This window comes from Chaetomium globosum, genomic scaffold, assembly GCF_000143365.1.
Source record: "Chaetomium globosum CBS 148.51 scaffold_5 genomic scaffold, whole genome shotgun sequence".
Taxonomy (NCBI): domain Eukaryota; kingdom Fungi; phylum Ascomycota; class Sordariomycetes; order Sordariales; family Chaetomiaceae; genus Chaetomium; species Chaetomium globosum.
Window position 1 is genome coordinate 2,939,181 of NT_165980.1, and position 16,682 is coordinate 2,955,862.

Here is a 16,682-nt window from a genome sequence, read left to right on the forward strand (position 1 = left end):
ATGAAAATGAAGTTATCCAATGCAAACAGATATTGCAGAGAGCGATTTCCTCACTGACTCGTCGTTGTGTTTTGTGAATCCGGATGTCTGTATCATGTAACCTGCAACGATTTGTGGTGCAAGTTGACGCAAGAACCACAAGCTAAAAAATGAATGCTTAAGAGTCAACCATGATTCGCTGACCTCCTTGTTTTGTGTTCGTGTATGTGCATTTCGTCGGAATGTATACGGGGCGTGTGTCGCGACTACGTTGTCCACTTTCGGACCGGCGTGGGAGCGAAAGAAACTGTCTCTCAAACACGGCTGCTCTGAACCTCCATTCTTGGCCTTGACGACGACCATGCCGACAAGCAGGCAAAGACGCACGGACCATCGAGCCCTAAGCTCCGAGCAGCCAATTGTAATGATTTTGATGGGCCCCACATCTCTAGTTTTTCCGCTGGTGGGCTGCGCCCACACAACGAAATCACAATTTCGACTCGAGCGAAGAAACCCCCAAATTTCGTGACCTCGATTCCACGGTCTCCATCACTAACAAAGCAGCACATCTGTCCCGCCGTTGACATAGCTGCTCGTCAAGATGGCTGTTGGCAAGTACGTTGCGCCCCAAATAACCGATTTTAACGCGAATTGCACGACTTCGAGCAGCCGCCTGGCTTTTGGTGGAATTTCCGATGGCTGATACCCGACCGCAGGAACAAGAGACTGTCTAAGGGGCAAGAAGGGCCTCAAGAAGAAGGCCCAGGACCCCTTCACCCGTAAGGACTGGTACGGCATCAAGGTGAGTCGCTATCCTTCAGATGATTGCTTTTGGCATGCCCAGAAACTGACGTTTCTCGAATCCTAGGCCCCCGCGCCGTTTGCCATCCGAGAGTAAGACCCCGCGCCCGCGAGACGCATACCGCACGAGACTGCTTCGAACTCGGAACGGCTTCTAACATGATGATCAGTGTCGGCAAGACCCTGGTCAACCGCACCACCGGTCTCAAGAACGCCAACGATGCCCTGAAGGGTCGCATCGTCGAGGTCTCGCTCGCCGATCTGCAAAAGGACGAGGACCACTCTTTCCGCAAGATCAAGCTCCGTGTAGATGAGGTCCAGGGCAAGAACTGCCTGACCAACTTCCACGGTCTCGACTTCACCTCGGACAAGCTCCGCTCGCTCGTCCGCAAGTGGCAGACCCTGATCGAGGCCAACGTTACCGTCATGACCACCGACCACTACCTCCTCCGCCTTTTCGCCATTGCCTTCACCAAGCGCCGCCCTAACCAGATCAAGAAGACGACCTATGCCGCGACCTCACAAATTCGGGCCATCCGCCGCAAGATGACCGAGATTATCCAGCGCGAGGCCTCCAGCTGCACCCTTACGCAGCTCACCTCCAAGCTCATCCCTGAGGTTATCGGCCGCGAGATCGAGAAGGCTACTCAGGGTATCTACCCGCTCCAGAACGTATGTGGTACCGGCGCGAGAGTGTGGGGGGGCTACGGCAGGGTAGCTAACATGGGGAAACAGGTCCACATCCGCAAGGTCAAGCTGCTCAAGCAGCCCAAGTTCGACCTCGGCGCCCTGATGACGCTGCACGGCGAGTCAAGCACCGACGAGCAGGGCCAGAAGGTTGAGCGGGAGTTCCGTGAGCAGGTCCTCGAGTCGGTATAAGGGTTGTTGTTATTGGGAACGCACTGGGCAGGGTTTTCATCAGCAATACCTCACTGGGGCTTTGGGCTTGCTTTCGTTGCATTTGGCGTGGTATCATGGTACAGTAGTCAAGGTAACGATTTTTCCGTCTACGATGGCGGAGCGCACGGAATCAAAAAGGATTACAAAAAGACCGTGACACGACCAGCAACGGCATATCGCAGCGAGGGCACTAAATTCCTTGACTGGACGGTCTACGGTACCTAATGGCGGGCGCCTGGTGACGTGTGGTGGGCTGTGAGCAGTCGAACGGCGGGACAATTGGGAGACATGGCAAGGGCAAGGGCGCGTCCAGCTAGAGTTTTAGCCAATTGTCACATCAACCAACCGCCGTCGGGCCCAACCTCTCATGATTGTTTTTCGGCTGCTCTGTCTTTGCATGGCGTGGTTACGACGAACGGAAGGAGGTCATGTCAGTAGAGACCGTTGACGAGATGGTGTTGCTTCCGTGTCCCTTGGAGTTAGTTCCATCGATAATTATTGTATGCTGGTACAGTGGCTGAGTGGGTATCGCTTGCTACGAATCATGAGGCCCTAGGTGATATCCAACTTTGCCATTAATGTGGAGACTGCACGCCACACGATCATCGTTTGGTTAAACAACAGTACTTTAAGTGCAGCCTAGGGGTTTATGGAAGGTATATACAGCTCTATAGTTGGTCATGTCCAGTATGAATACAGATAAAGGGCATGACTGCATAACACAATTACAATCCAAACACCTGTTACTCCTTGGGCTCCAGGAACCGTACCACGGCTATCACTCGCCGTTAGCACAACCATAAACTTCGCAACACACACACCTCAGGACAGCAGCACTTACCATCTTTAAAAGCCTCGGGCTTCTCCGAAATCACCCAATGCCCCGCCTCCACATCGACCAGCTCAAACAGGGGGAAGAACTGCCCGATCAGCGGGATCACCTCGTCGGGCACGTACTTGCTCTGGGTGCCGCGGACGAAGAGCGCGGGCTTCTCGAAGCGCACCTCGCCGGGGCGCTTGAAGGGGAAGTCGCCGAGGTGGTCGAGCGCGCGCGCCAGGATGGACAGCGGCACGCGGAACTGCTGCGTCTGGCTCGTCGCCGGCGACGGCCGGTGCAGGTTGCCCAGTAGGAACTGCCGGATCGCGATGGAGGGCTCGTAGGGCGCCAAAATCGCGTCCGCTTCGGCTTGTCGCGTTACCTGGGCCTCGTCGATCTTCTTCATCCCTTGGATGTACCACCCGAAGTCGGACCCCAGGCGGGCGTCCACGGGGGCGTTGTCGACGGCGATGAGGTTGGCGACGAGGTCGGGCGAGTGCAGGGCGAGGGTCATGGCGGTTTTTGCGCCCCTGTTGTTTGGGGGGCGAAGGGGGGGTTGGGGTGAGCTGGTCTGTACATGTGCCTGCTGGCTGTGAAGGGTTGGGAGGGCCTGGCTTACATCGAGTGGCCGATCAGGGTCGGCTCTTTGAGGCCGTGTTGTCGGATGAAGTCGGCCACATCGGCGGCCATGGCGGGGTAATCATGGCGGGGATCATGAGGCGAATCGCCGTGGTTGCGCAGATCCTGTTATGGGTGTCAACGAGGGGACTGGGTGGATTAAGTGAGGCCTCTTGTTACTTACCACAGCGTAGACATGTCGGCCTAGGTCACGAGCCAAGACTCTGTTACCATACTAAGTCAACTAGGTTCGTCCAAATTGTGTTGATGGTCGATATGGGAGGCACTCACTTACTTACGGTCCGGTTGTTCTTCTTGGACCCGAACAAGCCGTGCATAAAAATGATTGGCGATGTTTGCTTGTCGGCCACGGGCTTTGCTGGCTCATGCAGGTCGTATGCGAGTGAAACTGTCGAAAATGGGGACGAGGCTTGCACGCGGGCCGCGAGAAAACTCCCGGACGCCGGACCCGATGCCGAAACCGGGACCCGAACCCGAGAGACGCACCCGGAGTATGCCTGCCGGAAGGCAGAAGTAGACGGTCTCAAAGTGATCATGGCTGTCGACTGTATTTGGACTTGAATGAGTGTATTCACAACGCCAAACTCCACCGCGCTGATTTGTCAGATGACGGAACAAGGAAGTCTGAAGATATGACAAGCCAAAAAATAATAGGTTAATTCGACCGAGGGAACCGAAGCCGCCTTTTTCGAACCGTTTCAATTGCCCCGGTTCCATGCAACTGGAAAAGCCAAGCCATCACAAAAGCTCCCCCTGGAGCCCTGCCTTGCCTGCCCGTCCTGAGCTGTCCCACTTCTCTTGGGTTCACCCCACAAAAATCGTTCAAAAATTGGCCAGGAAGTGCCCCGCAGTTGACCTCCTGCCACCGCAACGCGACAGCAGACAGCAGTTGATTGACGGTCGTAGCAGCTCAGGCTCAACCCACCATCCCTGACAAGCAACCTAATAAACCCATACCAAAGCCAAGCCAAGCACAGAAGCCAAAGCACAGACTCTCCGGTTCTCCTCCCTCGGAGAACCCCAGACTGCTTGAATGCGCAAAGGCAACGCTAAACGGTCCTCAGTCCCTTCTTTCCCACCGCCATCATGGGAGACACCGCCGTCGTCGCTCTCAACTCCCTCCTCCGAGGTGCGTCCATCGACGACCACGCCGAGGCGCTCGACCTCGCAAGCGCCGCCGTGCTCGCTGCAAAGGGCCGTGGCCCCCACTTGGTCGCGGCCCAGCACACGCGCGTGGTGGCACTTTTGAACCTCGACCGCTTCGACGATGCCCTGCGTGTTATTTCCGAGGGTGGCGATACCCTAGCTGCGACCTGCGCGTTCGAGAAGGCCTATGCACTCTACAAGACGGGCGATTTGGATGCCGCCGAGGCTGTGCTACAGGATGCGGGCGTCAGCACCGGGAGGGCGCAGAGGGGTTTGAAGCACATTGCTGCCCAGGTGGCTTACCGCGCCGAGAAGTTTGACCAGGCCGCCACCATATACCGGGAGCTCGGGGCAGGTCAGGGCGGGGCGGGCCATGGCGAGGAGAACGACCTGCGGATCAACCTGTCGGCGACGAATGCGCAGCTCGAGTGGCAGGGTAAGAGCTGGGCGGTGCCGGAGCAGGAAAAGCAGCCCGGAAGGGAGGATCTGGAGGCGTTCGAGACAGCATACAATGCGGCTTGCGGATGTATTTCCCGCGGGGACTTTGCTAAGGCTGTTGCCCTCCTCAAGCGTTCAAGAGATCTGTGCGAGGCAACAGACGAGCTAACCGAGGAGGAGAAGAAGGCTGAGCTGGTACCCATCGTCGTGCAGCAGGCCTACGTCTTCACAAAACTCGGGAAACTGGCCGAGGCCGTGGCCCTCCAAAACTCGCTCAACCTCGATGAAACCCCGGATTCTTCGGCCACGGTGGTGGCTCGAACAAATGCTCTCGTCCTTCAGGCCGAAAGCAACCCCTACATGGCACAGCGGCTTAGCGAGTCTCTACCGGAAGGTAAAGGGAACGACAGGTTATTTGAGTACCAGAGCTCTGTTCTTCGCCGCAACAGATATGTCCTGAGTCTTCAGGTTCAGAAGTTTCCTGGCGTTGGGAAGTCCACTTTCAAGATCCTGTCCAAGGAAGCGGTCCCGGCTATTTCCAGCTCCAAGTGTGACCTTGGGATTCTCGGCGCTGCAGCCGCTTCCCAGCTTCAGACTGGTCAAGAAGCCCTCCGCCATGTTCTTCCACTGCTTGAGACCAGGCCTGACGACGTCGGCCTCCTACTCACCGTCATCCAACTCTACATCCAACTCCAAAACCCCGGACCTGCCATCAACCTCCTCGAGACTTTCCTCAAGCGCCTGGAAGCTGCCACAACCCCCGACCACGCTGATGTGCGTTTTGCGCCTGGCTTGATTGCCCTAGCCGTGTCGCTCTACCGCACTCAAGGCCGTCATTCGGCCATTCGCAACGAGCTCGCCAAAGCTGCGGCACACTGGCAAAAGAAAACGGGGTCCGCCGCCAATGGAGCAGGCACTTCTCTTTTACGCGAAGCAGGTATTGAGCTTCTCCGCTCGTCCCACCCCGCCGACCTCGCCTCGGCAGGCGAAGCCTTCGCCCACCTCCTCGACGCTCAACCTGGCGACCGCATCGCTAAGGCCGGTCTCGTCGCCAGTCTCGCAACATCCGATTTCTCCAAAGTGCAACCCTACCTTGACGCCCTCCCCCCAGTCGAGGACCTCACCCGCGGCGTGGACGCTGCCGCCCTGCTCGAGGCAGGCGTCGCCACCGCTCCGGCAGCCACCCACGCGCAAGGCAAAAAGCGGGCCCGCGAGGAAGACGAAACCGGCAAGGGGAAGCAGCAAGGGCAGCCAGCGAGAAAGCGCAGGAAGAGGAAGCTGCCCAAGTCGTACGACCCCAGCAAGCAGCCCGACCCGGAGCGGTGGTTGCCCTTGCGGGACCGCAGCAGTTACCGGCCCAAGGGCAAGAAGGGCAAGAAGCGGGTGGCCGACTCCACGCAGGGTGGTGTGGTGCGCGAGGAGGAGACCCTCGAGCTGGCTGGCGGTGCGGGCTCCGTGAGGGTGGAAAAGGCACCTGCGTCCGGCGGCGGCGGAGGAGGGAAGAAGAAGAAGAAGGGCAAGAAATGAAATGGGCGCTTCGCTCACTTCCCTTGCCAGTTGAAAGAATAAGACAATGTTACCCCGTCTTCTAAAGGCCCACGCTTTTGGGGGTCCTCCCACAATGACACACAAGCAAACGCTTCTGCAAAGGGCCACAAAGGTGCCACGACACGGCTTTTGAATTGCATAAAGACTGCTCAATAGTACGATACCGTAATTTCCTACCAAGAGGCAAAAACCATGTATCCCCCCCCACCCCGTCCTTGCGTGCGCCGCATCTCCATCTGCCCAGCCAGCCAGCCTTGTCCATCACCCAAGCAACCGAACCAGCCAGCCAACCAACAAAGTAAACGGACTTGCGGGTAGCCAGCGGGAAGTGAAAACAAAAACACCAACGCTCGTCGCACACCGACTGACAGACATATCGACGTCCCAGTGATGGGAAACCCACACAGTTTTTTAACGGTTGGCCCCTTTAACCCCCCAACTGCCAACTGCCACCGCCCGCCCCAATGTGATAACAGCGAATGATCCCACAACACGACTGGCCTTTTCCGACAACCACTGATCAGCAGCCGATCCTCGAGTATGCCACCCCGGCCAGCCCATCCCCATCATATAACCCACCCACCCACCAATGAAGGAGAGAAAAAAAAAAGCGAAGACGAAGAGAAGAGAGTGACACATATTAAAAGGAGTGATAGTCGTGCGTGGGGGAGACAGACAGAACATCCCACGTCTCAATGCCCAAGCTATTGCCCGTAACCTGCTAACCCGGTGAACAAAAAGAAAAAAAAAAGTAGAAAGAGAAAGCAAGAAAAAGGGAGTGTATGTTGTGTCTTCTGGAAGAGCCAGATAGCCTAGGCCCTAAGAGGGCGTAGTCGAAATCTATAAACGAGGAGGAAGAAAGGGAACGAAAAAAAAGCCTTGGTTTCCGCGTCGAGCCGCCTTCACTCATTCACCATATTTTCTCTTCTCTTGCCTTTGCCCTGGAGACGCGCAAACGTGTTCGCGTCACGGTACATTAATACAATGATATGTGGGAAAAAAAGAGGAGAGACCTGTATGTCGTAAACCGAATCGAAAGGAATGAAATCGTGTGGGTGAGTTGTCATATGGTAGGTAGGTGGGTTGCGGTTCGCGACATGCGGATTCCCTCTTAGGCACCAACGGCCTGCAATGGCGGGCTCGGGAGCCGATCGCTGCCTTCGGCGATGTCGTTGTGCTCCACCTCCACTTCTTTCCCCTTTGACGCCTCGATGGCCGGCGACGACGGTGGCTCGGGAGTAAAGAACACCGTGTTGCGGCCCTCGCGACTGGGCGGCGGGCTGAGCTCGAAATACTCGACACCGTCCGTGTCTCCGTTGGCATTGTTCCCCAGCTCCCGTTCTTGCTCCTCCTCGCCGTCAATAGGCGGGAGAGGCGTGCGGTGCCCATCAGAGAAACTGACCGCCGCGTCGCTGTCCTCATCAGACGGCAACGCAAGGTTACCATTCATGCCCCTGGCGGCGGAAGAGTATTTCCTATGCAGCTCCCTGAAACTCTTTGCCGTGGCGGTGCTTGCACTGGCGGCGGACCCGCGATGCTCGCGATCCCTCATGGACCGCGCAGACAAGATGGACTGGAAATCAGTGCCTTCTGTTACACCAGTGCGGCTGCTGGATGAATCGTCCCGGTGCAGCCGCTGGCGGATACGTTCCTCGGCCGCGAGGCTCTGCATCTGAAGCTCGTTGCCAAAAGTGATCACCGAAGCCTTCTTCCCGTGCACCACAAATGATCCGGTCCCCCGAGGTAGGACATCGGGGGCATCCCGGTTCGCGTCGTCAGACAACGTGGCATTCGAGGTTGAGTCCTTGGCCCTGCGATGCCGGTGATGCGAGATGTGGCCAGCGCTTTCCCGGAGCGTGCGTTGTAGACTGCGGCGAATCTTGCTCCTCTCGCTTCGGTCGGCGGGAGTGCCGCTGGAGGGGCGCTCACGACGCTCGGGGGTCTCCTCCCCGTCCACGTTCTCGTTGGTGCTCCGGTGGTCCGATGAACGTGATGTTTCGGGCTCGAGAAGCCCGGCTTGTTCCAACAGGCCCCGCTCGCCAGCATCCACGTCATCCGACTCTTCGAAATCGCGCTTCTTCGGGGAGGTGGATGGCCCAGCCTCGTTGTTTGACGGCGTCCCGGGGATGGACGCATCCGATCCAATCGCGGTCGAGACCGATGTCTTCCTCGGGCCACGGTGATCGGATGCGGCGCCTGGTGAAACCCATGAATCTTCTTGGCTGACGCTCGCACTAGTAGGTGGTGTTTGAAAGACCTCGGTCACCGGGGAAGAGCCATCTTCTGACCTCGCAGCGACGGAGGATGACCTTGTCAAGGACAGTTGTTCTGGGGATCGTAGGCTCTTTTGAGAAGCAGAGAGCTGGCTGAGCTTGGACTCTTCCCGGGTGAGAGTCTTAGCCGGGCCATCCATTTTCGTGTCTGGCGGAAGACCGAGAAGTTGACGTTCTTCCTCCATATCAAGCTGCAAAACATCGCGATGGCATTTCAACTTCCAGATCTCCATGCGCGTCCATTTGAGTTGTGCCGCCATGCGTGCCGCTGAAAGCAACATCTGGTCTCGTGTCTTGGGCGATATCGGGGCGAGTATTTGAAGATGCCGCGAGTTGCGAAGCTGAGACTCGAGAACTGCCTCGACTTCCTTCAGCTTCTCGTCGGCATCGATGATCTTCTGGCGCATGAAATCTCGCCGGGCGGCCAGAATATCCTGAGCCATCTGGTGGTCGATCCGACTGCGGGTCACCGTCACTTCGCCCGAGGGAGTCTGGATGACCTGAACGTCGCCACTCCCGGATCCCCTGATTGCGCGCCGGCTTTGCCCGTCGTAGTTGCCTCCTATGACGCCTCGCATCCGAACGCCAGACGTCCTGAATGCGGCGGCGTAGTTGAGCTTGGCGAGCCAGTCGTTCATCTCGTCCTCGTCCTCGGCTAGGAGAACCTCCTCAAGCCCGCCATGCCTGACATACACGAATGCGTGCTTGTGCTTGTTGTAACTAGAATCCAGCAAGGCCACCGCGCCGTCTGTCGAGATTAGAACATCGGGCTTGAACTGATCCAGGGGCGGCTTGAAGATGCACGGGTCGCTATCGTGGCCCTTCTTAAGGTGATCTCTCTGTTGGTGCATCAACTGCTTAATCCACGTGGTGTTGCGGAAGAAGTAGAGGTGAGCACCGGTAAGGATGGCACCCCACTCTTGCCATGGTGATCTTGTCTTCTTCTTCTTAGCATCCTTCCGCCACAGCAAGCCGACCTTGGTGATCTTGATGTCCACGATGCCAGGGTGGGCTTGCTCCGGGTTCGTAACCGTCTTTTCCGTCATGAAAGCGTCAGGACGTGACCTTGCCGAAACTATCTGCAACACACCGGTCTTGAAAAAAGTTCTCTGGAGTTCCTTCATGTTAAGGGCCTTGACAGTCCCCAGGTAGCCGTATGGGTCATCCAATTGCATCACGTCCTTCAGATTGGGCCGGAGCAAGTCCAACTTATGATCGATGATAAGCGTGTAGGGATCAACCGGCTCCTTCGCCACTCTTTTGGCGGGATCCGGAACGGCGTGTGGAAATATGGACTTCTTGCGCGCTTTCTGCGCAATTATCCGTTCGCCGTTGATATCCAAATCATCCTCAACGTGGATGAATGGGGTGTAAGTGATGTTGTCGTAAAAAACCTCCAGGATGTCATCGAAGATGCCCTCCCCGTGCGTGTTCTTCAGGTAATCGGCCTTCTGCATCTTGTGCTTGTTGTTTTTGTTGAACACATCGGTGTGGAGGATGAGGAGAGAGAAAGCGATGAAGTAAGCTTGATCTGGCGATGAGTAGATCCCGGGGTTGCATTCGTGGTACCGGTTCGCAAACGCCTGTACGAAACGGTCGATCTGTTGCGTCTCCTTTGGCAACTCTGCTTCCATCAGAAGCTTTCTCAGCGCCATGTCCATTGGGTCACCAAAGAACAAGAAGCCCCGCATATAACTCCGCAATACGGACTGCGAAAATGGGTCGTTGTTCTTCGAGAGGGCAGCTGCCACTACGCTCCTGCTAACAACATCGAGGAGACGTTCAAGGTATTTCGCCGGCGTGTCATCCTCTCGGCGCTCCGGAAGATTAACGGACCCGCGAGGAAGTTGCAGAGAGTTGTTTTTGGATGTGCTAGAGCCTGGCGTCATAGGGGTCAATGTGCCTTGCCGAGATGCCGCCATGTCCGAGCCCTGGCGTAGCCGGCCGAGACCAAGAAGATCGCTGAAGCTCTTTCGGCCCGTCGATATCGAGGTCCTTGTGGTCGGAGGAGCTAAGTGATCCTCTACTGAATCCCGTGGGGAATTCCTTCCCAACGAGCTCATGGTCGAGGACCTACCCCTTCGATGTATATAGCTCCGGGTTGGTGAAGATTGCCCAGATTGCCGGGAGCTGGGCCGGAAGAGGGCCGTAGCCGGGGATGCGGCCGGCCTTCCCAACATTGCGGCCCCTGGATTCGTGGGAGGTGGTGTCGTCACCCCGTTCCTCGACGGCGCCCTTGACTGCGTCGGAGTGAATTGGCTGCCCCGTGAGGCATTGGCGCCAGACCGGTCCGATGCGGCGAAAGACGAGTTAGAGAGATTTGAGTCCTCTGCGAAGGATGGCTTGCTCTTTGGTTGGAGGTGTGCGATAGGAAACAAGGGCGTCGGCTGCTTGGGTTTCCTGCGCGGAAGTCTAAAAAAGGTGGTTGTGGTGTGAACTGTGTGGGTAGTCGTCGTGGTAGTGCCATAGACCCTGTCCCCCGAACTGGCATCCGACCTCGAAGACTCGGACAGCCTGTTGGGAGGCAGTGCCAATGCCGACGAGCGCTCATCTCCATATGGTGGCGGCCCGTGGGCGTGCGAGAACGACGGGCGATTCGGTTCGTCAAACGACACACTATGTTCAGGGACCCTAGATATCCGCTCGTGGCCGACGGGCCTGCCGTTCGCCTCGTTCGCCTCGTTCGCCTCATCCGTCCGAGAAAGTTCGCCAGATCGACGTAGTCGCCCAAAATTCATCCGAGACGTCTTCTTTCGAGGCCCGACAGTATTGAAAGTCGGGGCTGTCGTGATGATTTCCGGAGCTAGAAATTTGTGTTAGTACCAATACCTCGAAGCTCGGTCTCTGTGCGTTTCGGGGGGCACAGCGCGTAATGCGAAAGAGTGACACGTACGGCGCGGTACTGGTGGGGGTTTCTGCGCCGCGGCATGGAGTTTCGCCTTCGCAGCCAGCTGAGAGTCTGACGCGTTACGAAACCTCAGCATCGAAAAGCGTCGGCGTTTGTGAGAGTGGTCGGAGCCAGCGACCGACGCGGGCCCATCGACGGGTTCGACTATGGAAGGGACGCCATGGGTAGACGCCACGGATATGCTATCTCGGGGAAGGTCGGCCGAGGAATTGGGAATGTTTGGGGATGTCGAATCTTCTGCTACCGTTGTTAGAGCGGGCAGGTCGGCGGTGGACCCGGAGTTGAATGTCGGCGGCTGCTTTGGGGCGGGCGCAGAGAGAGTATCGAGCAGTGAATGACGCCGCATATCGCTCTCACTGGCCATGTTGCCGCGGCGTCGCAGGAACGGCATGATTAGAGTTCGGCGCAATCGTCATAGTCCATCGAGGCGACGAGACGGAGAATCGGCGGGGCGGTCTCGATCAGGGTTGTAACTCGGAAATAAGGCGAAATCAGGTCCTCTGAGCAATCGGCAATCGGGCAGTGGAACACAGAAAGGGTTTGCACAGCTGGTATGAACGAGTGAATTGATAGAGCGCGCTATGTTGTGCACTGATGGCTGCAGGCAGGTCGGATGGAATGGCAGGTCGTCGGATTTGATTCCGGGCTTGTCGAATGACGGTTCTGGGAAGACGAATCTTCGCAACAAGGGGGTTGTCCAACTTGCTTCCACGAACAGTTCGCTGCCAAATGCTAAACCAAGGAGGTGGGCTGCGGTGGGCCAGGCTAGGTCAGCATGGTCAGCTCCTTCCAAGCCGAGCGACTGGGCGACCCCACTTATCTACGCTAATCCCCTTAGGGTTCAAGGGGCCCCAGAGCAGTGAACAGGGTTCCACCTGGCTGCATTTCGCATTTGCCCCTTGCGACCATGCACCAACCGTCCGATTCGCACGAGAACGAGTGGGACTTCGTCAATAACTGAAAAAATGTCCCGGGGTTACGAATAATGAGATGGTGTTTGCTAGAGATAAATTGCTCGAGAGATGGAAGAACGCGAGAATAGCATGCAATCTGCACAAATAAGCTTGCTATTGTCAAATTTAATCCAATGCTGAGATGTACATTAGAACATGACGAAAGGTGGAGAAAATGGCCCCATGAGGACCCTCGAATGTGCATCAATCATTATTCGTACGCCTTATCGGCCGTGCGGCCCCAAACCAACAACGCCTTGCGCCTATTCGTATCAAATATCCATCCAACCCGGATGTTCCCATCCAAACCATAAACCCCATTACAGTAGTCTCATGCTCCATTTAAACGCTGGTTGCGACATCCTTCCCCCAGTTTTGTCATCTTCACCGTCTCCGTTTTCTAAGATCTCCCCACCGATCCGATGTTTCCTGTGGGAAAGACATCTCTATTCCGTTGTTCCCGAGGAGATAATCGCCGAGGTACTTCAAAGCGTTCAACATCTCCTCACCGGTAGGGACAATGTTGTCAGTGGGTACTAAGAAACCATAGCTCCCGGTGTCTCGTAGCTTGATTTGGTAGCTATACCGTGCTTGGAGTTCGTCTAGATTTGGATGTCAGGTCTCGACGCTTTTAGGATGATTGCGGCACAGGGGACTCACGATAGAACCAGTCGATGGCTGCGCCGCCACCCGCCTCGATACGCGGAAGCGAGTTGCTCGCACTATATGTCCGAGCAACGGCCCCCTCGCACGCCGAGGTGACGGTGTACGGCTCTCCGCTCGAAAGCCGAATCGCCTTGGCCAGCCCCACAGCAAGCTCCTCAAGGTTCTCGCGGTTGGGTGGGTCGATGGAGCAGGTATACGCGTACGGGAAGAGCACCTGTTGTGAGTAGGAGTGTAGGTCAAGAAAGGCGACAAATTTGGCCCCGTGTTCCGTCTCGTTTCGGGCCCATTTCGCCAGCTCAGACGCCTCAACGGCTTGGAAAGGCTGGTCCCCGCCGTAGCTCTCTGAGCAAGGGTCGGTTTGGTGTTGGGAGGCGTCCCACCCGTGGCCGAAAGCATGGTCGAGATCGAGTCCGCGGCAGAAGCGCATCTTGGTCACTTGCCTTGACTTGCGCCAGAGACGGTCCGTCTGCCAAGTGTATTCGTAGCCGTCTGGGTTGAGAACCGGGATGAACACGATGTCGAAGTGTTCAAGAAGTTTGGTGATCATCGGCTCGTTGTTGTATGACGTGATAACCGACCACAAAAGATAGCTCACGGAGCTCGTCGAGATCCATTCGCGACCATGGAGACCTCCGGTAATGAGAATGGTCTTCCTCGGCCCCTTGTCTTCGTTGTCGCTGCTACGAGCCCCGACTCGTAAGGCATAAACGTCCCTACCTTCGTACGACTTGCCAATGCTAGTCATGCTCGCGATGGACGGAAACATGGCCTCTAATAAGCGCATCCAACTCGTGATCACCTAGATGGGTCAGCATCAATGGCCTCGGAAAGTCGGGGACGGCTCATCTCACAGCCAAAGTCTGGTAGTTCTGGAAAAAGATATTCCCCACTCCGTCCAGCGACGTCTTCAGTTTCGCAGCATTAACCATGCTTGACTCGATCCGGGGTTTCTTGGCCGACGCTGAGGGGTAGGTCGCCCACACTGCCGCGGCGACATCCTGGACCAGTATCGACGGTTCCAACGACTTGGGCAGCAAACCAAGGAGTCCCAACACGTCGCCCTTGTCTAACCTGACATCGACATATTCTGGCGTAAAGGCCCAAACGTCGAGAAACATCTGATCGATCGCCTGCGCGAGCGCGCCCTCCTCCTCAGAATTGGTGACATTGAAGCGCACCACGACATCATTCGAATACCTAGATTGCAGCTGCGCACCAGGCGCCGGGACCTTTGTCCTCGTCGATGGTTTGCCGAAGACGACCTCCACAGCGCTATCGCGTAGCCATCTCAGGAACGGGAAGACATGGCCGGCGGGTTCGGTGCGGGCCTCGCGTTCGTAGAAAGATGGTTGGATCCCAGCGCTGTTAACGGTCGGTGCGGCGAAGATAAGGGCGAGGGCGACGGGTAGCGTGGCTGATATCTGTGTTGGTAGTCGCATGTTTATTATCTCGGACGTGCAACGTCGAGGTCCATTGGAGTGCGAAGTTCTGATATGAAGAGTGTTCCAGGATTTGTTTGGTGGGAGTCCTGGTTCAAGTTCTTCAGGCAGGTATTCAGAGTTGTTTGCTCGCCACCGAAACCTGGCTGCCTCAGAGATGGGCCAGAACCTTGGGACCCCACAGCTGTCTGTGGGCTGCCGTGGGCGCCGGGTGCGTGGCTGCCACCTGTGGACCCACAGAGCTGCTTAAGCGAGCTCAGGCACTCACCAAGCCAGCCGTGCCTTGAGCCGTGCCAGCCAAGAACCAAGACACCAACCACGAACACCCGACAACGGCATAAACGGCCGGAACCTGCTGCACGATTGGCCACCGATGTCGCGCCAGAGATGCAGCACACAGCGGGGCGGGCGGTTAAGTGCTGCTTGCAAGACCTCATGGAGGGGGACTCAGTGGGACTCGGAGTATGGCGGCTGTAACCAGAGGCACCTTGCCTTATGAGCTTACCTAACCCCGCGTCAGGTCTTGCAGGCGGTCAAACTAGGTACCTAAGGCGGGTATCACGGTATATCAGGCCGCCACTCGACTTACCATCGAACAAAACCGGGCTGTTTTCTCTTACAACTAGAGGAAAACAATGACATTCGGTGACAGCATCAAGTCGTTGCTCGACACATATGCGAACTGCATCTCGCTACTCAAAGCCTTTGGGCGTGGTCGTGAAGAGGATGGGTCGGTCAACTCTGAAAAGCAACGTTCCCATCTCCGCAAGTCCCTAAAGTCCGACCGTTCCTCAATCAAACGGGCGTACTCTTCTAAGTTGTCTGCCTCTGGGGACCGTTTCAGGAAAGGCGACGGTGAGTGCGCCTCACTAAATGTCACTGTTCACGCGCTAACGCCAAGTCAGCTCGCGCAGTTTCAGCTCTGGATCGGGTCTTGAAGAAACTAAAGGGCGCAATCACCAGTCTCCTCCGCCTCTCTGACAAGAAAGATGGGCTCGACTTGGACTACCAGTCACTCATGACTCTATCGAATGGATCGAGAGCCGAGGCGATCAAGGCAATTGACAGCCTCTCACGTCGGCTCTCGGGTCCCTCTCGATCCTCGTTAGCGTCGTCATCCAAAACTAAATCATCATCCAAAACGTCTTCATCCCGGCACCATCATAGGTCGGCATCCAGGCCACGGTCTGTTAGTTCACGGCCAACAAAGAAGCCCCGGCCAAAACACGCAAAGGAAACGCCGGCTCCCGCTGCCAAAGACGGCCGGGAAACGAGCAAAGATCGAAAGCAAGGTACAGAAAAGTTACGCAAGCGGCCACAACCAGTCACGCCGCCTCCACCAAAATCACCAGATACAAAACACGAACATGACGATACAAAACACGAACTTGACGATACAAAACACAAACATGAAGCCAAGCTGCCCCAAACAACAATCCGACGCCCTGCGAGTCCTGGGATGTCACAGTTGGCTGTGCCAAACAGGATATCGATACTGTCGTTCGCCTCTGACAGCACCAAGCTAGGGGAGATCCCGCAGAGGAAGTGGCAGTCGGTCATGCAATATGGGGCAACTGACCCAGACGGTGACGAGTATAACGTGCGCCCCACGTTCCCGCTGAAGCCGTACACAGTTGAGGTCAAGGAGAAGAGGTTTTTTGGCTTGTTCAGTCGGAAGCGTGGAACATGAAAGTCCTTGTGAGTTCCTTTCTTGGGAAACAGGAAGCAGTTGTGGAAGGGTTGCCGGCATACCATTGCCAACGGCCGGCCTCCAAGAGCTCGTTTAACCCCAACCCGAGCTTGCGTCTCTGTAGGTAGATGAGACTTTCTTCTCGCGCCCATCGCAAGCCAGCATGCGAGGGGCATCTTCCATGTTGAAGAGTGGGGTCTCATCTCCTGCCAAGTTGTTCTAGGCCCTGCCACGCGGGGAACAACTGAAACATCGCGCTCATCGTCAGCTCGCTAGAAGCCAATAACCCGAGACGTTGTTCTTGGCTCTATCCAGTTCAGCCCTGGTGGGTTCTCTCCGGCAAAGGTCGATCAAAGAGACAAGGCGGATCTATTTACAGTTGGCTTCCGTGGTGTACCGCCTATTTCCGGCGGCATCACGCGGAACCATGAGGGCCAACTGACTGTACTTTGTACCAGGCGTTAGTGTTGATACCTCTGATATTT

General features: G+C 56.5%; 6 protein-coding genes across 6 annotated transcripts; 3 read left to right on the top strand and 3 right to left on the bottom strand.

Moving 5' to 3' along the window:
* Nucleotides 1-580: 580 nt before the first annotated feature.
* CHGG_07803 (40S ribosomal protein S1) lies at nucleotides 581-1,659 on the top strand (the record flags this gene model as incomplete). Its single annotated transcript, XM_001225458.1, has 5 exons — nucleotides 581-594; nucleotides 703-781; nucleotides 848-873; nucleotides 951-1,452; nucleotides 1,516-1,659. 5 exons carry the CDS (start codon nucleotides 581-583, stop codon nucleotides 1,657-1,659), a joined length of 765 nt encoding a protein of 254 aa, XP_001225459.1.
* A 764-nt stretch (nucleotides 1,660-2,423) lies between these two features.
* Nucleotides 2,424-3,672, bottom strand: CHGG_07804 (uncharacterized protein; the record flags this gene model as incomplete). Its single annotated transcript, XM_001225459.1, has 5 exons — nucleotides 2,424-2,455; nucleotides 2,522-3,027; nucleotides 3,117-3,241; nucleotides 3,300-3,319; nucleotides 3,411-3,672. The coding sequence occupies 5 exons, from the start codon at nucleotides 3,670-3,672 to the stop codon at nucleotides 2,424-2,426; spliced, it is 945 nt and encodes a 314-aa protein (XP_001225460.1).
* A 550-nt stretch (nucleotides 3,673-4,222) lies between these two features.
* Nucleotides 4,223-6,247, top strand: CHGG_07805 (uncharacterized protein; the record flags this gene model as incomplete). The annotated part of the gene is made up of 1 exon (XM_001225460.1): nucleotides 4,223-6,247. The coding sequence occupies one exon, from the start codon at nucleotides 4,223-4,225 to the stop codon at nucleotides 6,245-6,247; it is 2,025 nt and encodes a 674-aa protein (XP_001225461.1).
* Nucleotides 6,248-7,379: 1,132 nt separating this feature from the next.
* On the bottom strand, nucleotides 7,380-11,813 carry CHGG_07806 (uncharacterized protein; the record flags this gene model as incomplete). The annotated part of the gene is made up of 2 exons (XM_001225461.1): nucleotides 7,380-11,344; nucleotides 11,435-11,813. 2 exons carry the CDS (start codon nucleotides 11,811-11,813, stop codon nucleotides 7,380-7,382), a joined length of 4,344 nt encoding a protein of 1,447 aa, XP_001225462.1.
* Nucleotides 11,814-12,786: 973 nt separating this feature from the next.
* On the bottom strand, nucleotides 12,787-14,944 carry CHGG_07807 (uncharacterized protein; the record flags this gene model as incomplete). The annotated part of the gene is made up of 4 exons (XM_001225462.1): nucleotides 12,787-13,004; nucleotides 13,063-13,867; nucleotides 13,920-14,482; nucleotides 14,776-14,944. 4 exons carry the CDS (start codon nucleotides 14,942-14,944, stop codon nucleotides 12,787-12,789), a joined length of 1,755 nt encoding a protein of 584 aa, XP_001225463.1.
* A 198-nt stretch (nucleotides 14,945-15,142) lies between these two features.
* On the top strand, nucleotides 15,143-16,197 carry CHGG_07808 (uncharacterized protein; the record flags this gene model as incomplete). The annotated part of the gene is made up of 2 exons (XM_001225463.1): nucleotides 15,143-15,362; nucleotides 15,923-16,197. 2 exons carry the CDS (start codon nucleotides 15,143-15,145, stop codon nucleotides 16,195-16,197), a joined length of 495 nt encoding a protein of 164 aa, XP_001225464.1.
* Nucleotides 16,198-16,682: the final 485 nt, after the last annotated feature.